This window comes from Leptodactylus fuscus, chromosome 8 (genome assembly GCF_031893055.1).
Source record: "Leptodactylus fuscus isolate aLepFus1 chromosome 8, aLepFus1.hap2, whole genome shotgun sequence".
Lineage (NCBI taxonomy): Eukaryota > Metazoa > Chordata > Amphibia > Anura > Leptodactylidae > Leptodactylus > Leptodactylus fuscus.
The window spans coordinates 63,622,249-63,640,413 of record NC_134272.1 but is presented as its reverse complement, the minus strand read 5'-3'; the positions used below and the strand labels follow the sequence as shown (position 1 = coordinate 63,640,413).

Genomic DNA, 18,165 nt, shown 5'->3' with positions numbered 1-18,165 from the left:
ACCTCTTAGTAGACAATATGGACATATACATGAATGTTTCATTGTGCTACAATCAGACTGCCAAAATATTTGACCAGATGGCAAAATGACCAAGTCTGGTTTTATTTAACAGGGTTCTCTAAAAAAATAAAAAAAATCATAAGTTATCATCTATCCATAGGAAAGATGATAAGTGTCTGGTCACTGGTGGTCCCACTACTGGAACCCCAAATATTTACAAGAAAGGGGGTCACATGCCCCAATATAAATGAAGCAGTGGTTGTATATAATTGCTGCCATTCCATCTCTAGCAGACTGACAGAGATAGCGGAGTACAATGCTTGACTATCTTCGTCAGTTCCATAGACTTTAAATGGACAGGCTGGTACTCCATTCAAATGAGGACGACAATCTTGTGAGTGGTGCGGGTCCCACCATGATCAGACACTTATCACTAACTTTGCAGAGAGTGGATAAGTTGTGGCTCCTAGACACAACATTTAAGGATAGTATATCCTTAATTAGTACATAATAGAACAAAATATTTTATAAATGTTGTCTGAATCAGTTTCAATATAAGCAGCTATGGCTTAAGATACACTAACAACGTTTACCGTACCTAATAACTATTTTGTGTCCACCAAAGCATCAGTCTCCTAGGAGTGACCAGATTCCAACCTCAACCTAACATGGTATTTACCTGGTAGCGGTCAGGATCCGCGCCTCCAGCCTGAGCAACAAACAGTCCAGAACCATCTTCCAGCTCCATCTCATCAGGAGATCTCTCAAAACGAACCCTCTCCACTTCATCGCAATTCATGAATAACACCACCTCCTCTTCCTCCACACCAAGGGCAAAGCGTGTCCAACGGTTGGTCAGTGCAGCAATGGTGAAGGTGGCAGCGGCATAAGATACTGGAGATCCCGGCTCTGTGTAGTAAAAGATAATCTGCTGCTTACCGCCTTTGACCTCAGTTAACTTCACACCAACGTAGATGATGGACTGTGAAGCGTCAGTGATCGAGAACAGCATCCCGGCCTTGTTAGTTGTTGGTTGGATGTGGAAAAGAATAGAAAAGTCCCTAAACAAGGGGTTCGGGAGATGGTACTGGGCCACTTGACCTGTGTTGGCATCTTCTCCAAATACATAACCAGGAGTCTTATCAGGACCAAAGATCTTGGTGATCTGTTCTGGTGGTGGATCTCCAATGAGTTGTAGGAGACCAACCTCTACAGTAGCCCGGTCTGTAAAAATAACACAAAAAAGGAGAGAAAATTACAAAATTGAACAGAATAAAGGCCAATTGTGTGAAATACACCAATATTAGCACAACCATATAGTATGTAGAATACCATATAGGAAACACGATATACAAGGAATACAAACATGGAGGCAGGTATGCGAACGTACAGCCTATAAAATGATGCAGAACAGAAATCGTTGCGATTCAGCTACATAAAGGTAGCCATTATTCATCACTATGACCTATGGTACCTAAAGCGAGATCAAAAATCACGCTTTTTGGTTTCGTAGAATTTTCACATTTATGTAAATTAGACCATAATCTTCTATGACCTCCAGAATCGACAGATGTAGCAAAGAATAATATGACTCATAAGGCATTAACAACACCATGGCATACAGTATAACTCGACTCTTTCAATGGGTTTCAGGCTAAAGCCCCACGCTATGGAACTGCAGCAGAAAAAAACGCTGCATCTGGGACCAATTTTCACTGATCCTATAGTTTGCAGGGATTCGTGAAAATGGACAAGGATAGGGCCTGGTCTATGTTTCGATGTCACATTGAAATCAATGGGGCAGATTCAAAAGCCAAACTTCCCTAGGCACCCCTAGTAAGATAAGATAAGATATTCCTTTAATATCTAGAGATGAGCGAGTACTGTTCGGATCAGCCAATCCGAACAGCACGCTCGCATAGAAATGAATGGACGTAGCCGGCACGCGGGGGGTTAAGTGGCCGGCCGACGTCAAAGCGGAAGTACCAGGTGCATCCATTCATTTCTATGGAGCGTGCTGTTCGGATCGGCTGATCCGAACAGTACTCACTCATCTCTACTAGTAACCAATCACAGCCCAGCTTTCATTTTGAATTCTGCAAGAGCAGTGCTCCAATGAGATGAAGGCCCGCCCCCAGTGCACCAGCTGCATAAGATTTCAAAGTTGTTTTTCTTAAAATCTACAAAATTGAGTAATATATACAGTGAAGGAATATTATATATCCCTGTAAGGTGCCCTGTAACACAGTGGTGATAGTTGAATATGTTTGGGGGAAGCAGTAGCTGCAAAAAAATCTATAGTGTTCATGGACATAATGCCAAAAATATAAAATATATAGGTGTTCCCTTTAAGAATTGGTGGATGGTGACCCGAAGAGGGGTGGAATATTAGGTTTATTTATTGTCACAATTGCAAGGTATTAAATTGGTTTGTGATCCCAAATAATTCCCATATCTATCTATTTTTTTTTATATAAAAGATACAGTATTTTCCCCTAAAATAAGATTTAAAAAGTTACTGATAAATGAAGACCTTGAGACACCTTTTCTTGTAAAACGGGTTGTCTAAGATTAGGTACAGGGTCTGCTTTGCTGCCATATTTTCCAGAGATGGCTATAACACTTGATATTCAGTGAACAACTGAAAGACTCTTGGAGACTCTACATGTGGAGTGACGGCATTTTCTTTGTACAGTAAGTCCTGAGAAATGTCCGTAATTCTTTGCACGTCTTGATACTGTCACTAGCCAACATGTATCCTCCCGTTGTAACAGAAGCTTACAGTACAGTCCAGCGACTCAGCTATGTTAATTAAGAATGGCAGATGCAGCAGAAAACACTGACAGATGCAACCTTTCCCACCAAGATTTTTCCTAGATTTCTTTCCATTTTGTCCCAGGAGATATGCCACTTACAGGGTTTTCATGGGAAAACTGTGTAGCCAGAGGAACAGCTGACATTTATTGACTCTCGCAACGAAATGCAACTTAACTGTGTATAAAGAAGCTTTTACTGGTACAGATGTGCTCTGTACATCCACATCGAATCGCCCTTGTTACTGTAGTCATTCAGCTATTCCAAGTGAAATGCCAAAATATCTCACTGCTGCCAATGGTCCTATGCTTGATGCCAAGCTACACTAATCTGTCATATATCCTGAAAGGGGGTGACATTATTAATGGTTTTCAGTTACTGCTATAATATGGTGGAAGTATCTGGGCAATGGACTGTTGCTGCACTGGGCACAGATGTATGTAGCTAGAAATCCGTCCTAAAAGATACAGTAGCTCTGTTCTAAAAAGTTCCCTAATATTGGTTAGGGCAGGGGCATTACTAGCACAAAAGATGTAAAGCATAGACCATGGGCGTAACTTGAGCGGGTGCAGAGAGTGCAGTCGCCCAGGAGCCTTAGGGGTGCCCATAAGCACTGGCATCAGTATTGAGATTGCAGCTTCCATCTGGCCGAGAAGCCAAGGAGACCCACAGATTACCCCTAACCACACTAAGGTTCATTATTAGAGATGAGCAAGTACCATTCGAAACTCCAGTTTCGAATAGCATGCACCCATAGGAATGAATGGACATAGCCAGCACGCTGGGGGTTAAGCAGCCGCCAGCGGCAAAGTCTGCGTGCCGGCCGCTTCCATTCATTCCTATGGGTGCGTGCTATTCGAAACGGCCATTTCGAATAGTACTCCCTCATCTCTATTCATTATATTTCTTAGCACCTGTAACCATCACCATCAAGAATTCGCTGTAGGGATGAGGTAGGGGGCCCATGAACAAAAGATTGCACCGGGGCCCACAAGACTTTAGTTATGCCACTGGCATAGACCCTGGTTATTCTCCCACAATCTACTGTATCGCCATCCTGGGGATGCAGAAACAGTTGATTACTGTTGGGAACCATTGGCTTCCGTGCCCCACTCTTCACCCTTACATGCAACCCACTTTGGATCAGCGGCACAGCGACATCATCACGAATGGATGAACTAGGCAGATCAAGCCAAAGGACAAAAGAGGCAACACAGATGTTGGCATGGAAAGGGAGTCAAGTGACTATTTGATTCTATGTTTCAGCAGTGTATGGCGGTGTAATTCCATAATGATATTTACTCTAGGCTTTAAATTACCAGTCCCACAGAGAGATGTGCAAGTGATCCCCTACAGACCACTAAATCTAATGGTATTTCTGCTATCTGGGCTGAAATATTTTTCCCATATATAAAACATCTGGTTTAAGAGTTGGTTCATCCTGACATCTATAGCACACGCTAAATCATCCATAATGTCTTATCCTCTATGCAAGTTCCCAAGATAAATGACCATTATTATTCATTATGAATGATGTTGATGGGAATATACTTAAATTTATGTAGAGGTCGTGACCGCTGTGTCCATTTTACTCTGCCAGGAAATATACAGGGCAATACACTAAATATGGAAACGTGATATTCTTCAAACACTTCAACTAATATAATATGGATGGTTCTGTGAGGGCTGTTGGAATAATACGACAATGTGTAGTAGGGAACTGCAGAGATAACAATCCCCTAATGTAATATTAAGAATATTAGACGTCACCCCTTAGTCTTTTTGCTTTCTTATGATCCTGGAATTTAATGGTGCCGTCCACCATTTTTGTCATCTACATTAGGCAGCACATAATCCCAGATACATTGGGACATTGCTAGTTATACAATCCCATCATGCATTTACTATTGTGTACTGTATTACTACAAGGATCCCTTGAGCTCTAGTACCACGTAGTACCGTATCTGCTCACCATAAATGGAATAACGTGATTGGGAAAATCCTTATCATTCCTTGGCTATGTGCTCAGAATTCACACTCCAGAATGCAGATTAAGAGATTTCAGACTACAATGCTGCTCTGTGAAGTACAGTGGCCTACAGATGTCAGCAATGCATGAACACAAATCCCAGAAGGAGAACATCCCGCACATGGCGGCAATATCAGTGACTGAACTAATTGCTGTGATGAAGAAGAAACAGCTGCCTGGAAAAAGAAGTCACCGAGCCCTGGAACAAGTGTTTGCAACTGGACGGAGACTGTACATGGGATGTGTGTACAGTATATGTCAGGATAGATACAGTCCTGCAGGGATAGGGCCAGATCTCGCAGAGGTTCATATCAGAGGAATGCACGCCATCGCAGTCCATTCTGAAGCATGATACCATCTTGTGCTGCTCAGCATCTGGTACTGAATGCCAGTTTCCACATGATAAACCCTACAGATGATAGCGAGATGAGAGCTGAGAAGTTCCAGACCACTCCACTTGCCTGGTTAAATGACACCTACTATATAAAGTGATAAATCGTGACTATCACATAGCAGACCCAATAATATAAGATAGGGGTCCATAAGCGTTTACAGGTATTGTACAGGACTAGGTGTAGCCGTGTCTGGTTTGGCAACTCAGTGACATAAAAGTGGCTCAGAGCTGCAGTACCACATACAGCCTGCAGACAGGTGTGGCGCCCTTTTTTAAAATCAATAGTCACATTGAGGAATAACAGGAAACATGGTGTTGTGACACACTGGATACTGAAAAGAAAAGGAAGACAACTAAGTAATAGGACAAATTCCAATATGAACAATATTACGGCAAAGTTCAGGTTTCAGCACAAACTGAAGTACCAAGTGTCTTCAGTAGTATCCTTGCCAGGTCATAGGACAGAAAAAAGGGGCTGATTCATTGGTACAAAGCCAGCGCCATTTAGTACCTCGACGACCTTAGCCTTAAACCTATTCACACCTACAATAATTAATTTCCCAGTGTTTTGTCTTGAAAGGCCACCATCTACGGTAATGTAATCCACCATCTGGGCACTATATAGCACTGATATACGTGCACTATGGCATTATTTGCTTGTCAATGTTATTGTATGTTAGTATTATTTATGTGCAGTATGGCATTATTATGTGGGCCTACTTGTTTCTCTACTTCTACTAAAATTTGGTCCTCTCCTTGAGTAGCTTGCTAAGAGACTTGTACTGCAGCATACTGTATGCTGCTAGTTTTTGTAGGAAATTGGAGCTCCCTGCCCATGAAGAAAACCTTTCACCAACTCTACCAAGTCCATCCCTTCTTTTCATAGGTCCTGCTCCAATGATTCTCTTGCCATTGGAATATTTTCTCTAGGCCCCACCATTCCTGAGCAATCTGTGCAGTTTGTTTAGGTGCTTCATATCCTATTTATTCTTTGTACTGTCAAGTGGCTGGCTTAATGGAGGGGCAGGCATGGGGGGCGATGTCCACCTCTGAGTCAAGCTCAGAATCATACCTCCTTTTCAGCCTCTGACTGATACTGCCCACTTGACAGTACAGAGACTAAATAGCACATCAGGCACCAAAACTAACTGTACCGACCGCTCAGGAATGGCGGTGACTAGAGAAAAAAATTCCAACTGTGCTAGAATCAATGGAGCAGCACCTATTAACAGATGCTTAGAACTGGAGTTAATGGAGGTGGTAAAAGGTTCTCTTTAATATATGCAGATGATAAGCAGCATGACCGAGGATGGAAACTTCTATGCATTAAAACACCATACTTTCCAACTCTCCTGAAATGCCCAAGAGGCTCCTGAAAAAAAAGAGGCCTGGAAGAGTGTGGAATCTCCCGAACAAAGTAGAATGATCCTGCATCGCTGGGTGCATCATCATATAACACATGGTAGTGCCAGTCATGTTACAAAAAAGGGGTAGGGCCTGTACATTTCGTGCCCACATCACAAAAGGGGATATACCACAATTCAAAAAGTGTGCCATAATGTCAAAATGGCTTTAAAAAGAGGTGTCGTTGTGCATCATTGCTGACGGACATGACCCTGAAAAAGATGCCAAATATGCTACACAGTGTACGGAGCTATCTGGCTCTGGACACTGTATAGTATGGACATCAGATCCCCCTTTCCCAAACCAACTAATTTGTGCGCGAAGTGATCAGATATCCTAATGTGGCCCATAAAGAGAGATCCTAGATGACCCATTTACTATTTTTCATCTGGGAAATGAAGTTGTACATTCCTAAAGTCACTTTATTAAAGATTACCGTATATCAGGGAAGGGTACACATAGCAATCCCAAAATACAATCTTATTATGGACACTGGCCCCTACATACAGGACTAAGTGGATTTTTCCATTTCCCTGCCCTCGCCCTGCACACCCGTCCGCCCACTATTATTAGATCAGGGAATTGCTATTTATGCAAAATGTTACGTGCTATTATTACGTTACCCAAAAGATGAACTATCACTTAAAAGCTTTCAGCCTAAACCTACGTAAAACCTACACATCATTTCCACTTTGAACTCTAGAAATGGAGCAAACGTGTGACTTTGATCTACAGCTTGCGAGCCATGCCTGCCCCCAGACACTAAGGTAGGCACAAAAATAGCTAGAACTCCTCCACTTAGGCAGGAAGATCTGCTGTTTGTACAGATAAACAGAGGTTTTGGCAGAAAGTTCTAGCACACATGATGTACACAGTTCCAAGGTCAGCTACAAACCCTCTTTAATATTATTTAATCATGTGCCAACACATTATCGGAAAGACCAAATTCCTGGGGCAGCATCAGCTGACTATGGGTACTCAGCAGGCTATACCAATGTGATTATATCTCAGCACTCACAATAACATCATTTGTGCTATGATTCACCCTCTAAGGCTCCATGCACATGTCGAAGTGGGGGGCATCCGATGTTCTGTTCCGATGAAAATAGAGCAGGTCCGATACTAGTCCAAGTCATCAGAAGAGAACAGATCAGAAGCCCCTTTAGAGGAAAGTACATCAAAGAATGCACTCAGATGACATTCAGATGTTACACCAAGAGTCATCCTAGTTAAAGAGGACCTATCATGTCCTCGGACGCATGCGGTTTTATATACCGCTAGAAAGCAGACAGTGCACTGAATTCAGCACACTGTTGGCTTTCTAGTTATGTGCCCCTGGGGTGGAGATATCGGTGCCGTTACCCATCTCTGCCCCCACTGTCATAGGGGGCATTCCTTACCGCCCAGCCATGACGCGAAGCCCCCCCAGAACTAGTCTATGGGCAAGTACTGTCATGGGGGTGTTTCTCACAGCTTAGCGTCATGGCTGGGTGGTAAGGAACTATCCCTCTGAAAGTACTGGGCTATGGACGAGTACTGTCAGGGGGGCGTTCCTCACAGCTCTTAGCATCATCACTGAGCACTAACAAATGGCCCCTCTGACAGTACAGGGCTATGGATGAGTACTGTCAGGGGGATGTTTCACACAGCTTAGCGTCATGGCTGGGCGGTAAGGAACGCTCTCTCGGACAGTACAGGGCTATGGACGAGTACCCTCGGACAGCTAGATTGCCAGGGACGCCCTTCTGACAGTGGGCAGAGATCAGTAACAGTACCGATATTTCCAGCCCAGGGGCACATAATGGGAAAGCAGACAGTGCACTGAATTCAGCGCACTGTCGGCTTTCTAGCGGTATATAAAACTGCATGTGCCTGAGGACATGAAAGCTCCTCTTTAATTCCGTGGCAAATTCAGTACTAACTCGGATGTGCTTTCAGTCTAAAGTGTTAATTCAGATTCCAGGGCATCCCTTATCAGATCCCCTATACTTGGACTAGCAGCATGCTAACTAGACTTATACATGGTGACACTGGATATAAGGTGACACTGATTTGCCCAACCTCTAATATAGCATTGCACAATGAAGATTTATGAATTTCAAGCACCAGCACTAGAGGACCCAGCATGCGCATGTTACCTATGTGCAAGGCATTGGTCAGTATTGAATTAAAAATCTTCATGCAGAAGTCTTAGAGACATGTGTATATATGTCACATTGTCATTGTAAATGACAAGTCTAAATCTTGTCAAGACTCATATGACTGGTACCCATGGACTGCATTTTTTTTTTTTGCTAAGCAATCATCCAAAAATATTTTGAACCCTCTATTAATTCACCAAAAGTAGTGCAGTTATACAGAGTAATTCCTCTTAAAGGGAACCTGCCACATGGAAAATCTACAGGCAGAGTGTTACAGAGCAGGAGGAGCTGAGCAGATTGATATATCATTTTATGGGAATAGCTTCATTATCCATTGAAATCACTGCTTGTTCTCTGCAGAGAAGTCAAGGGGGAGGTCCTATCAGTGATTGACAGCTATCTCTGTGTGCACAGTCATGGAGGGGAGGCGGTCAATCACTGATAAACCCGCCTCCTTGAAAGAGCAGCGATTTCAATGGATAAATCATGAAAAGTTATACTGAATGTTTTCCTACAAAATTATTTATCAATCTGCTCAGCTCCTGCTGCTCTAGAACAGATTTGCGGGTCCCCTTTAAAGCCAATAATCTAGTTATTTGGATAATTCTTCCATCATATAAACATAGAAAATCCCTTGAAGAGTTCAGTTGGGTTTGGTGAGATTAGAAAAGAGTCTGTTTTTACAGAAATAGCACCACTCTAGTCTATAGGCTGTGTCTGGTATTGCAGCTTGGCTGCATTCAAGTGGATAAAGCTTATCTGCAGTACCAGAACAAAGCCCAAATGCAGAATTGGTGCACACAATCTATCTCAAGTTCATCAAAAATGGGGTTACAAGGTAAAAAAATGTGATACAAAAACAAAGGAAGCTAGACTGACCCATCTAATGCCCTGCTCCAGTCCTCATTGGTTTTTGTTACTTGGCTGCAGCAATGACATGACTGTGTACCTACGTCACCATTGCACCCGATCATTGGCCTCAGTGGTGTATGGCATGAGACGTCTCAGGCCAATGATTGATTGCCACGTCACACTGGTCACACTGGGCACACAGGGAACTCACCGCTGCAATCCAGCAAACTAAACCTGGAGGGATCTGTTTTGCAATACTGATAGCTGTCCGAACGTAACATTAATATCTCATCATGTCATACAGATGTGAGAGGTAGAAAGTATGGTAGGAAGCACCAGCACAACAAGGACTAACCTACCTCACTGCACCATCCAAACAGAGGGCAAACAGACCCATTCTCATGATCAGTGAGGGTCCCAGAGATGCAACCACCAGTAATCAGACACTAGCCACCTATCCTGTAGATAGGTGTCCAATGTCAATCTTGGGACCATCAATTCAAAATGGCCACTGTAATTTAGATTCATTTTATAACTGGTTTCAGCACTAAGCATCTGGACTTGTACATGGCTGATTCTACATCATACAGAAATATATGTGACATATGTGAGAACGCTCAGCATCTTCAGGATAATGTCACACCCTGTAATTACAACTAGTTAAAGGTTTAGTTACAGAAAAATACATGGCCTAAGCAGATGCTGAAGTTTAAAGGGATCCTATCACATGAAAAATGGTGTTCAATCTGCAGGCAGCATGTTATAGAGAAGGAGGAGCCGAGAACATTCATATATAGTTTTATGGGAAAAAATTCAGTGTAATTGAATTTATCCAATGAAATCTATGCTCTTACTATGTAGAAATTAAGGAGGCGGTCCTATCCGTGATTGACAGATTCCCTCTATAACTGTGTATACAAATACATGTGTCAATCATGGATAGGCCCACCTCCTTGACTGTTCTTTCTTTGTTAAGAAGTCAAGGAGGCGGTCCTATCCGTGATTGATATCTGTATTTGTATACACAGTCATTGAGGGAGGCTGTCAATCACGGATAGGACCGCTTCCTTGACTGCTCTTTGTTTAAGAAGTCAAGGAGGCGGTCCAATCCATGACTGTCAGTCTCTCTCTATTGATGTGTATACAAATACAGGTGCCAATCATGGATTGGTATACCTTCTTGACAAAGAGAGAGCAGTCAAGGAAGCGGTCCTATCCATGTTTGACACCTTTATTTGTATACACAGTCATAGAGGGAGACTGTCGGTCATGGATAGGACCGCCTCCTTGACTTCTTAACAAAGAGATAGCAGTCAAGGAGGCGGTCCTATCCATGTCTGACACCTGTATTTGTATACACAGTCATAGAGGGAGACTGTCGGTCATGGATAGGACCGCCTCCTTGACTTCTTAAAGAAAGAGCAGAGATTTCAATGGATAAATATAGGTTATACTAATTTTCCCCCCCTTCATTAAACTATATATAACTCTGCTCAGCTCCTCCTTCTCTACAACACGCTGCCATCAGCATTTGCCATGTAACCAGTTCCCTTTAAATAACAATTTAAAGTGAAATTACCTTCTTTCTACACAGTATGTTCTGCTGACAACTGACTACTGTGAAGCCACTTACCTGACCTCTCAGAAGAATTAGAGACTTCAATGGTCTCTGAACCTATGGAAAAATGAATATACACACAAGGAACCCCGGAATCCTCCTCAGGGAGAGAGTCACATGACACGGGAAGATGTGCTCCCTTCAGAAGGTCCCAGCAGGAATCCTGTAGAAACTTACAAAACCCCCGGCACGGGCCCGGGGGCAACACTAAGGAGAAGGAGGAAGGATTACACCTTGGAACCAGCAGTAAACAGAAAAACCATTCCAGGTAGCGGTGACAATGAGATTTAAGAAGCCCCTCCCAATCATGCAAAGCAGCCTGAACTTCCAGCACACTGGTATGATTCACATAATTTGGTAGCATAAAAGTTTCAATTCCCAAATTGTGGCAGAATGGCAAGTTGATGGGGACAGGCAAGCAATGAGCACCTGATGGAGTCAATTTGGGTGAATGAAAAGCAGTCTCTGTGCGATTATGTCTAAAAGCTGTAGAGGTAGAAGCTTTAGTGCTGGTTAGTAAATCATGATCAGAAGTATTGGCGTTATGATGTCCCTCTGAATATACTACATGTGTATTAGGAGCATGAATTTGGTCAGCAGTGGCAGCTATCCCAGAATGTTTATGGAGGCCAATTCTCTCATCCGACTGATCTATATCAGCAGAATCATTATGAATATTATTATTTGGATGTAACACTGAGGAATTTGTCACATAATGGGATAGGCCACTGGCAAGAGAGCTGGTTATATTCATCGGAACCGCAGTGCGCATGCTGCCCATGTGACCCGTGTGCATTGTCTGCGAGTCCAGTGATGATCTTTCTAATTCCAAGCTTTGGTCTCCCATCAGGCCGGTTCCTGAAAGAGATTGGTTGGGTGACGGTGTAGACCGAGACTCCACTGCTGCATAGACTGGAAAAGGAGAAATACCTGGTGACGTAAGATTCCTTGCACTGACGTTAAGAGTCTGATTACTGGAACCGGAAAGTTGACTGTATGTGATGTTCTCCTGCCCAGATCCAGGCAGACTTAAGATGCCAATTTCATTCATCTGAATAGTTGGAACAGTCACATTGCTGATTTCTTCATTCTGCTCCGGACTTAAGATACTAGTCTCATTTATCTGAAGTGCTGGGACAGTCACATTGGTAACGTCTTCATTCTGCTCTGGACTTAAGACGCCGGTCTCATTTATCGGGACAGTCACATTGGTCACCTTTTCAGATGGAGGATCACTCGAGGTCGGCAAATCATTTTCAGGTTTTTCTGGCCAAACACTCATTATGTTTCGGATATTCTCTGCAACATTAAGAATTTCAGCCCCCACACCAGCAATATTCTCTTTATCCAGGCTCTGTGGAGTTGGCGTTTCAGGCACAGAGGTAGTTTTATCCTGTGAAACAGCTGTTTTAGTCTCAAGGTGAGTCTCTACCTGGAAAATGCTGAATAACGTCTCTTCAGGAGGCTCTTTTATGGAAGCTTCTGTCATTTGCTGCTGGTTTTTCTCGGTGGCTGGTGAGGTCTTAATAGGATTCTGCTTTGGTGTGGTCAGTGTGCTTGGATTTGTTGTTGCAGCTGCTTGGGTGAAGTTGTTATTGGACTCAGGAGGTTTGTTGAGAGCAGGTGAAGATGCTGTAGCTGGAGGCTCTGGTGAAGAAGACGCTTTAGGTGTGAGGTCAGGAAGCAATGTAGAAGATACCTTCTGACTTGAATCTGTAGTCATCTGCTTCTGGTCTGTAGCTTGTAAGGCTTCAAGTAAGCTTTTTTCTTCAGCTGCCGATGTATCCGGTGGAAGAGCTGCTTCAGATGTCATCAAAACCGTAGGATTCGTGCTAGGTACAGTGGTAGGAACAGTTGTCGGCTTTGGTCCCCAACCAAACCAACTGAACATCTGTGCATGTGATGATGCAGGTAAGGTGACCATCAGGACAGCAACCACAGGCCAAACCCGTGTCAGAGCCATGGCAGTGAGGCTCTGATATCTTTCAGGAACTTTTGCCTGTTCACATTGATTTGTCCTCTACAGCTTGCAAACTACACATTACCCTTCAAACAAGAAGCAGAACGAGCAGAGGTGTGGCCATAGAAATACCAAACCAAGCCTCCTTATCAGACGCCAGCCCCTCACCGAGTGTGGAAAAGCTGAAACAACTGCACAAAACTTTACAATTGACCTCACTCTTGACAGAAATTATGAAAAAAAAAAAAAGTCAACAAAGGGCATATTGTTACTTGCCAAGCCAGGGAGATAGTATGCATGCGAGTGTAAGGAGGATCCCTCTGCTCGGCACAGATAAAGAACATGAAAGAGCTATATACTTAGCATAACTCTGCAAACAACTACCCTAGCCAGAAAATATAGTCCGAGCTACTGATGCTCCAAGGCTTGCATGTAGGCAACTAATGTTGTCAAACATACAATGGAGGTTCTTGCCACATTTACTAAGATCTGAGATTCACAGCGGTTACAAATCTCTTCCAAATTGGAAAATATTTGAGATCTTAAGTAAAAGTTAATAGCTAGTGGAGGGAGGCAGTGCACAGGTCAAAGGTCTCTTCTGCTCGGTTGCTCCCAGCATCTCAAGCTGTGTCTTTAGCTATTTTGAGGGGAAAGGAATGGAGAATGCATAGTGACTTTTAATTGCCCGTTTCACTAGTCACAGTCAAGGGTGAATTTTACAACCTAACATCATGATCGTAAAATGTGCAACTTCTCAATTTCTGATATCACAATTTTCTTCAAATGCTACACTGCAATCCCGTAAACTAAAGAAAAACGTGTAACGTCTCAATGTGGAATATCACAATTTTCTTCAAATTCTACGAAATCCTCTTTTTGTTGCCTCCGAATATTTGGCTCTCAACTCCTGTCATTCAGGATATCTTCTTACAGAGCTGGGCATGAGGTGAGACAATCCGAAATTCCCACAGCATTAGATAAGAATCGAGTCCGAGTTCATACAAACGTTGGCTCTCTTTATTATTCTTTGTCAAAGTCAGTGTTACCTGCTTCCCCTTTGTATTTTCTAATGAAAGTTTGGGAAAAACCTGCCTATACAAGACTGGAACAAATGTTAGGAATTCCCGATGTTTGTTCTTGTTTTTAGGGCTTGACTAAAAGCCAGTCAAATAAAAAGATGACTGCAAAAGGTTGGCACCTGAAAGTAGGTGAGATCTGCAGATAGTAGTGGAAGCTTACAGAAAATGATGGATTCCACGTATATTTGTTTGCCTATAACCCATAGAGGAGACAAGGTCTTGTAACAAGACATTAGCAAGAGTACACCTCTTATGTAAAAGGAAGAAAAACGTGTTTTTTCCAGAACGGCGCCACTCTCATCTATTGGTTGTATATGGAATTACAACTCAGCCATATTCCAAATTTATTATGAAAGGTCTGTATATGTGATATTGGTAAAAATGGAGGATCCTATAAGGAGTAAAGGTTGTGGTTGTGTCGACTAATGACACAGTGTACAGTTTGCGAAAACCTTCAAAAATTTTAAGAGATTGTCAGGAACTATAGCAAACTCGGGGAAGTTGAGATGGTTGTAAATCAAACAAAATCACACTCGCCCATCGTCGATACTCCGTTTTACAGTTTTGGTCCTCTTTTTGTCCCATACTGGGAATTGCCAGGCCAGAAGTAGAACTGGACAGGCTCAAATGACTGCAAAGACCGATCAGTGGCCGTAGCAGAACTGGCGATACATGAAAGTGATGTCACCAATCCCTTTCATCAACTGCAAAGGCCTATGAATGGTCTCAGTGCCCGCTGAGTCCTGCCACTAGGACTGTACAATGCAGTACCAGGGATAAGTGAGTATGGCTTTTGTATGTTTTACACCCTGGCTATCCCCGAGTTTGCTGTAACTCCTGAACAACCCCTTTAAAAATATGGCAGCCAATTGCCAATTTGATAACACCTGTCACGTGATTGACCACTTAAGTAAAAATGGTAAGTATTACCAGGACTTCTCAATGACATTGGGTCCTTTAACATGAGCAGATCATCTGCTCATATCGGACCAGTTAATACCATAACACGTGTGGTTGAAACTTAAAGGGAGTCTATCAATGGGATTTTTTAATTTTAACTAAACCGCTCTTCATGTATCCTTCAGAAAGGCTATTGTAGGCATAGCACTGTACGCTCAGAGTCTACAGCACCTGTTTTGTGCGCCATCTTGGATTTCTACTTATATGAGAAAACGCAATATGCCTGCTCATATAAGAAGGAAGTAAAGAAGAGGAGGAGGCAGCGGAATCAACTACAATTAAGAAGGGGCGGAGATGCAGATCCAGGGTGATGATGCGGGGGTGCTCGGAGCACAGTGGGAACGCCCCTGTACCCCTATACTCCGTGAACACTAATTTTCATAAAAAAAACTACCTTTTTCATGAAAACCCCAGCAATATAACTGAAACATAACTGTAGCCGTTCTAAAAGCTACAGAAGATGGGTTTGATTAAAATTTAAAAATCCCAATGATAGACTTCCTTTACCTAAAGCTACATCTCCATGTGTAACCAATGGATCAGAACGATGGAGAGGCGTTGCTAATGTGAACCTGGCGTAAAAGTTATTAACCGTCATATTGAAGTTTGGAGACCTCCTTTATTTGTCCCGGATTGTTTGGGTCTACATAATTTAGAATTATTAATTCCCCTTTAAATCTGGCCACACAAAAGCTAAACCCTGACGTCGATGTTGTTACGATATCAGAAATCCATCTTTTTTCTGTATAATTTCAGCACAATTATCCCATGACTAATGCTATACGTTACCAAACAACAAAGTACATCTTAGGAGAAATCTTTTTGCTGGGGGCTATTTATTTGCATAAGAGTCATTTTCCTGGATCTGGAGACTTCCCATACTGTTGGTAACATTGAAACCAGCTGAATGAGTTTTCCATTAAGAACACATCTAAACACTATACATCACAGCAGATTTGCTCCCTTTCCCCCCGGGTTATATAACTCAGACGGATGTACCTGTCCTATACTATATGCACTCCACCCTGGAACACACAAGTCAGGCAGTTTCCTGATCTTATCCTCCCATAGTTCTGTCTGGGGCTCCCTATAGACATCCTGAAGTTAGTGGTCATTTGGCCATCAAGTCCTATTACATTGGTAATGACATCTTTGCTTTCTATGGCATAACTCTTTCAAATCAAATCAAATCGGCTTTATTGGCACATCCAAATGGGTATTTGGCATTGCCAAAGCTAGTAGAGTGGGGGGGGGAGGGGAGTTGGAGTCAAGGGGGAGAGTATGGGGGGTGTGGGGGTTGCTGATTTGGGGTATAACAGTCCATGGAGTCTCATCTTCCTCTTAGTTGGTGACTGCTATATGGGGAGGTGGGGTGGGTGGTTTGGGGTATAACAGTCCGTGGAGTCTCATCTTCCTCTTAGTTATTGACCGCTATATGGGGAGGTGGAGTGGGGCGGGTGTATTGGGATAAATATAACAGTCCGTGGAGTCTCATCTTCCTCTTGTTTGGTGACAGCTGGACACGTATTGGGCAGCGATCTCCACAGTGGCCTCTTCTTCTCCCAGTAGGATGTAGAGTTTCCTCTTCTCATCTGCAGATATGAAGTCTGGGATGTGGGCAGAGAGTCTTTCACGCACAGATTATTGACGCTCAGACTTGTCTCCATGAATGAGACTTGACATTGATAGTAAGTGCATATGTTCTGACTAGTAATGTACTGAGCAATTACAGTCCAGCAGTATGTGTAATATAATGGAATCTGAAGAATTGGGAAGGTGCGGAACAGGAAACAGAAACGCATCATTTATTCCTGCCTTGGTAACTGGTTTGGATTTATGAGAGCTGAGCTATCCTCAGAGGAATTGAAAAGTGATATCCGCAGCTCAAACTCATGGCTACATGCTGTCGGGAGAGGTCTATGATGGTGTCATTCAGGACATGGGTATCCCCACTGGTGAGACTCAAATAGTAACTGGGAAACCGGATTCTGACAAATCCCACATGCTGCAAGTGCTTGGACCCATTTCAGAATCAGCGATTCCTCTGGGCACTGGGAGACTCAAGTTTCATGGGAAAATAAACCACAAAGAAAATGATCCAGATGCTTTGGCAACTCCCAACATAAGAGATACAGATTGCCCCATTGTCATTGTAGCCTATAATTGAAATTCCCAAGTTTTTACAAGTTCCCAGCTGACATTACTAGAGAAAAGAGCAATGAAATGTCAGGATTTGTATAGACATTCGGCTAAACCCTGCTCTTATAATCTATGTTTATGTTACATCTAGATTAGGATATTTCACTTCTGATGGGTCCAGAAGAATTAAACAAACTCAGCTGGGCGTCAGTTATCAAGTTCTAGATTGAGCTCATGGGACACTTCATTTAGATATAACCAATTACCAGATCTATGGGATTATTATTATAACCCTGGTACCGGATACAATGTGGGATATTGATGTCCGAATTCCTGATATTTTTACTTAGACAAAAATTACATTTCTGGGTTTTAGTGGTGGAAAAATCACATTATAACCAAATGTTTGACACAAAGTCTAGGAATAAATGATGAGATAATCTTGATCCCACGCTTGTCTTTCTGCAGGACTGTCTGCAATTTCCCTGAAATGGTTACGTAGAAAATCTGCAGATAACATCGGGAATAATTGGTCAGGTAGGTCTAAAAAGCTTGTTGGCAAACCTAGCCTGCAAAAACAAAATGTATGGTATGTTGCAAGCCTACATACTATAATGATTATCGGGACAGTCCAAAGGATGTTGCCTAAATGGATTTACTGTTTAAAGATACTTTCCAGGACTTGAATGGGACTGAGCTGCTGCTGTACCATTGACCAATGAATATAATGTCATCAGCACAGGGAATAGCTTGGCCTCGTCAAACAGCTGACTGT

General features: G+C 42.7%; 2 protein-coding genes across 3 annotated transcripts in view; both read right to left on the bottom strand.

Annotated features, from left to right (window-relative positions):
• The window catches only part of COL18A1 (collagen type XVIII alpha 1 chain), a 116,538-nt gene that overhangs the window by 38,427 nt on the left and 59,946 nt on the right, over positions 1 to 18,165 (bottom strand). The window contains exons 1-2 of one of the 2 annotated variants that reach the window (XM_075283787.1): positions 12,183 to 13,399; positions 680 to 1,224 (exon numbers count right to left, since the gene is read on the bottom strand). In XM_075283787.1, the coding sequence (XP_075139888.1) occupies positions 680 to 1,224; positions 12,183 to 13,215 (1,578 nt within the window). In that variant the 5' untranslated portion in view covers positions 13,216 to 13,399. Of the gene's footprint in view, positions 1 to 679; positions 1,225 to 12,182; positions 13,400 to 18,165 lie in introns of those variants that run through there. The other variant, XM_075283788.1, reaches the window with a different exon arrangement.
• LOC142216797 (uncharacterized) lies at positions 11,221 to 12,099 on the bottom strand. Its single transcript, XM_075284826.1, has one exon. It carries the CDS (start codon positions 12,097 to 12,099, stop codon positions 11,221 to 11,223), a length of 879 nt encoding a protein of 292 aa, XP_075140927.1.

What these genes read in the sequence shown, in the direction of transcription:
- LOC142216797 (XM_075284826.1), bottom strand. Translation starts at nt 12,099, where the DNA reads ATGGGAGACCAAAGCTTGGAATTAGAAAGATCATCACTGGACTCGCAG.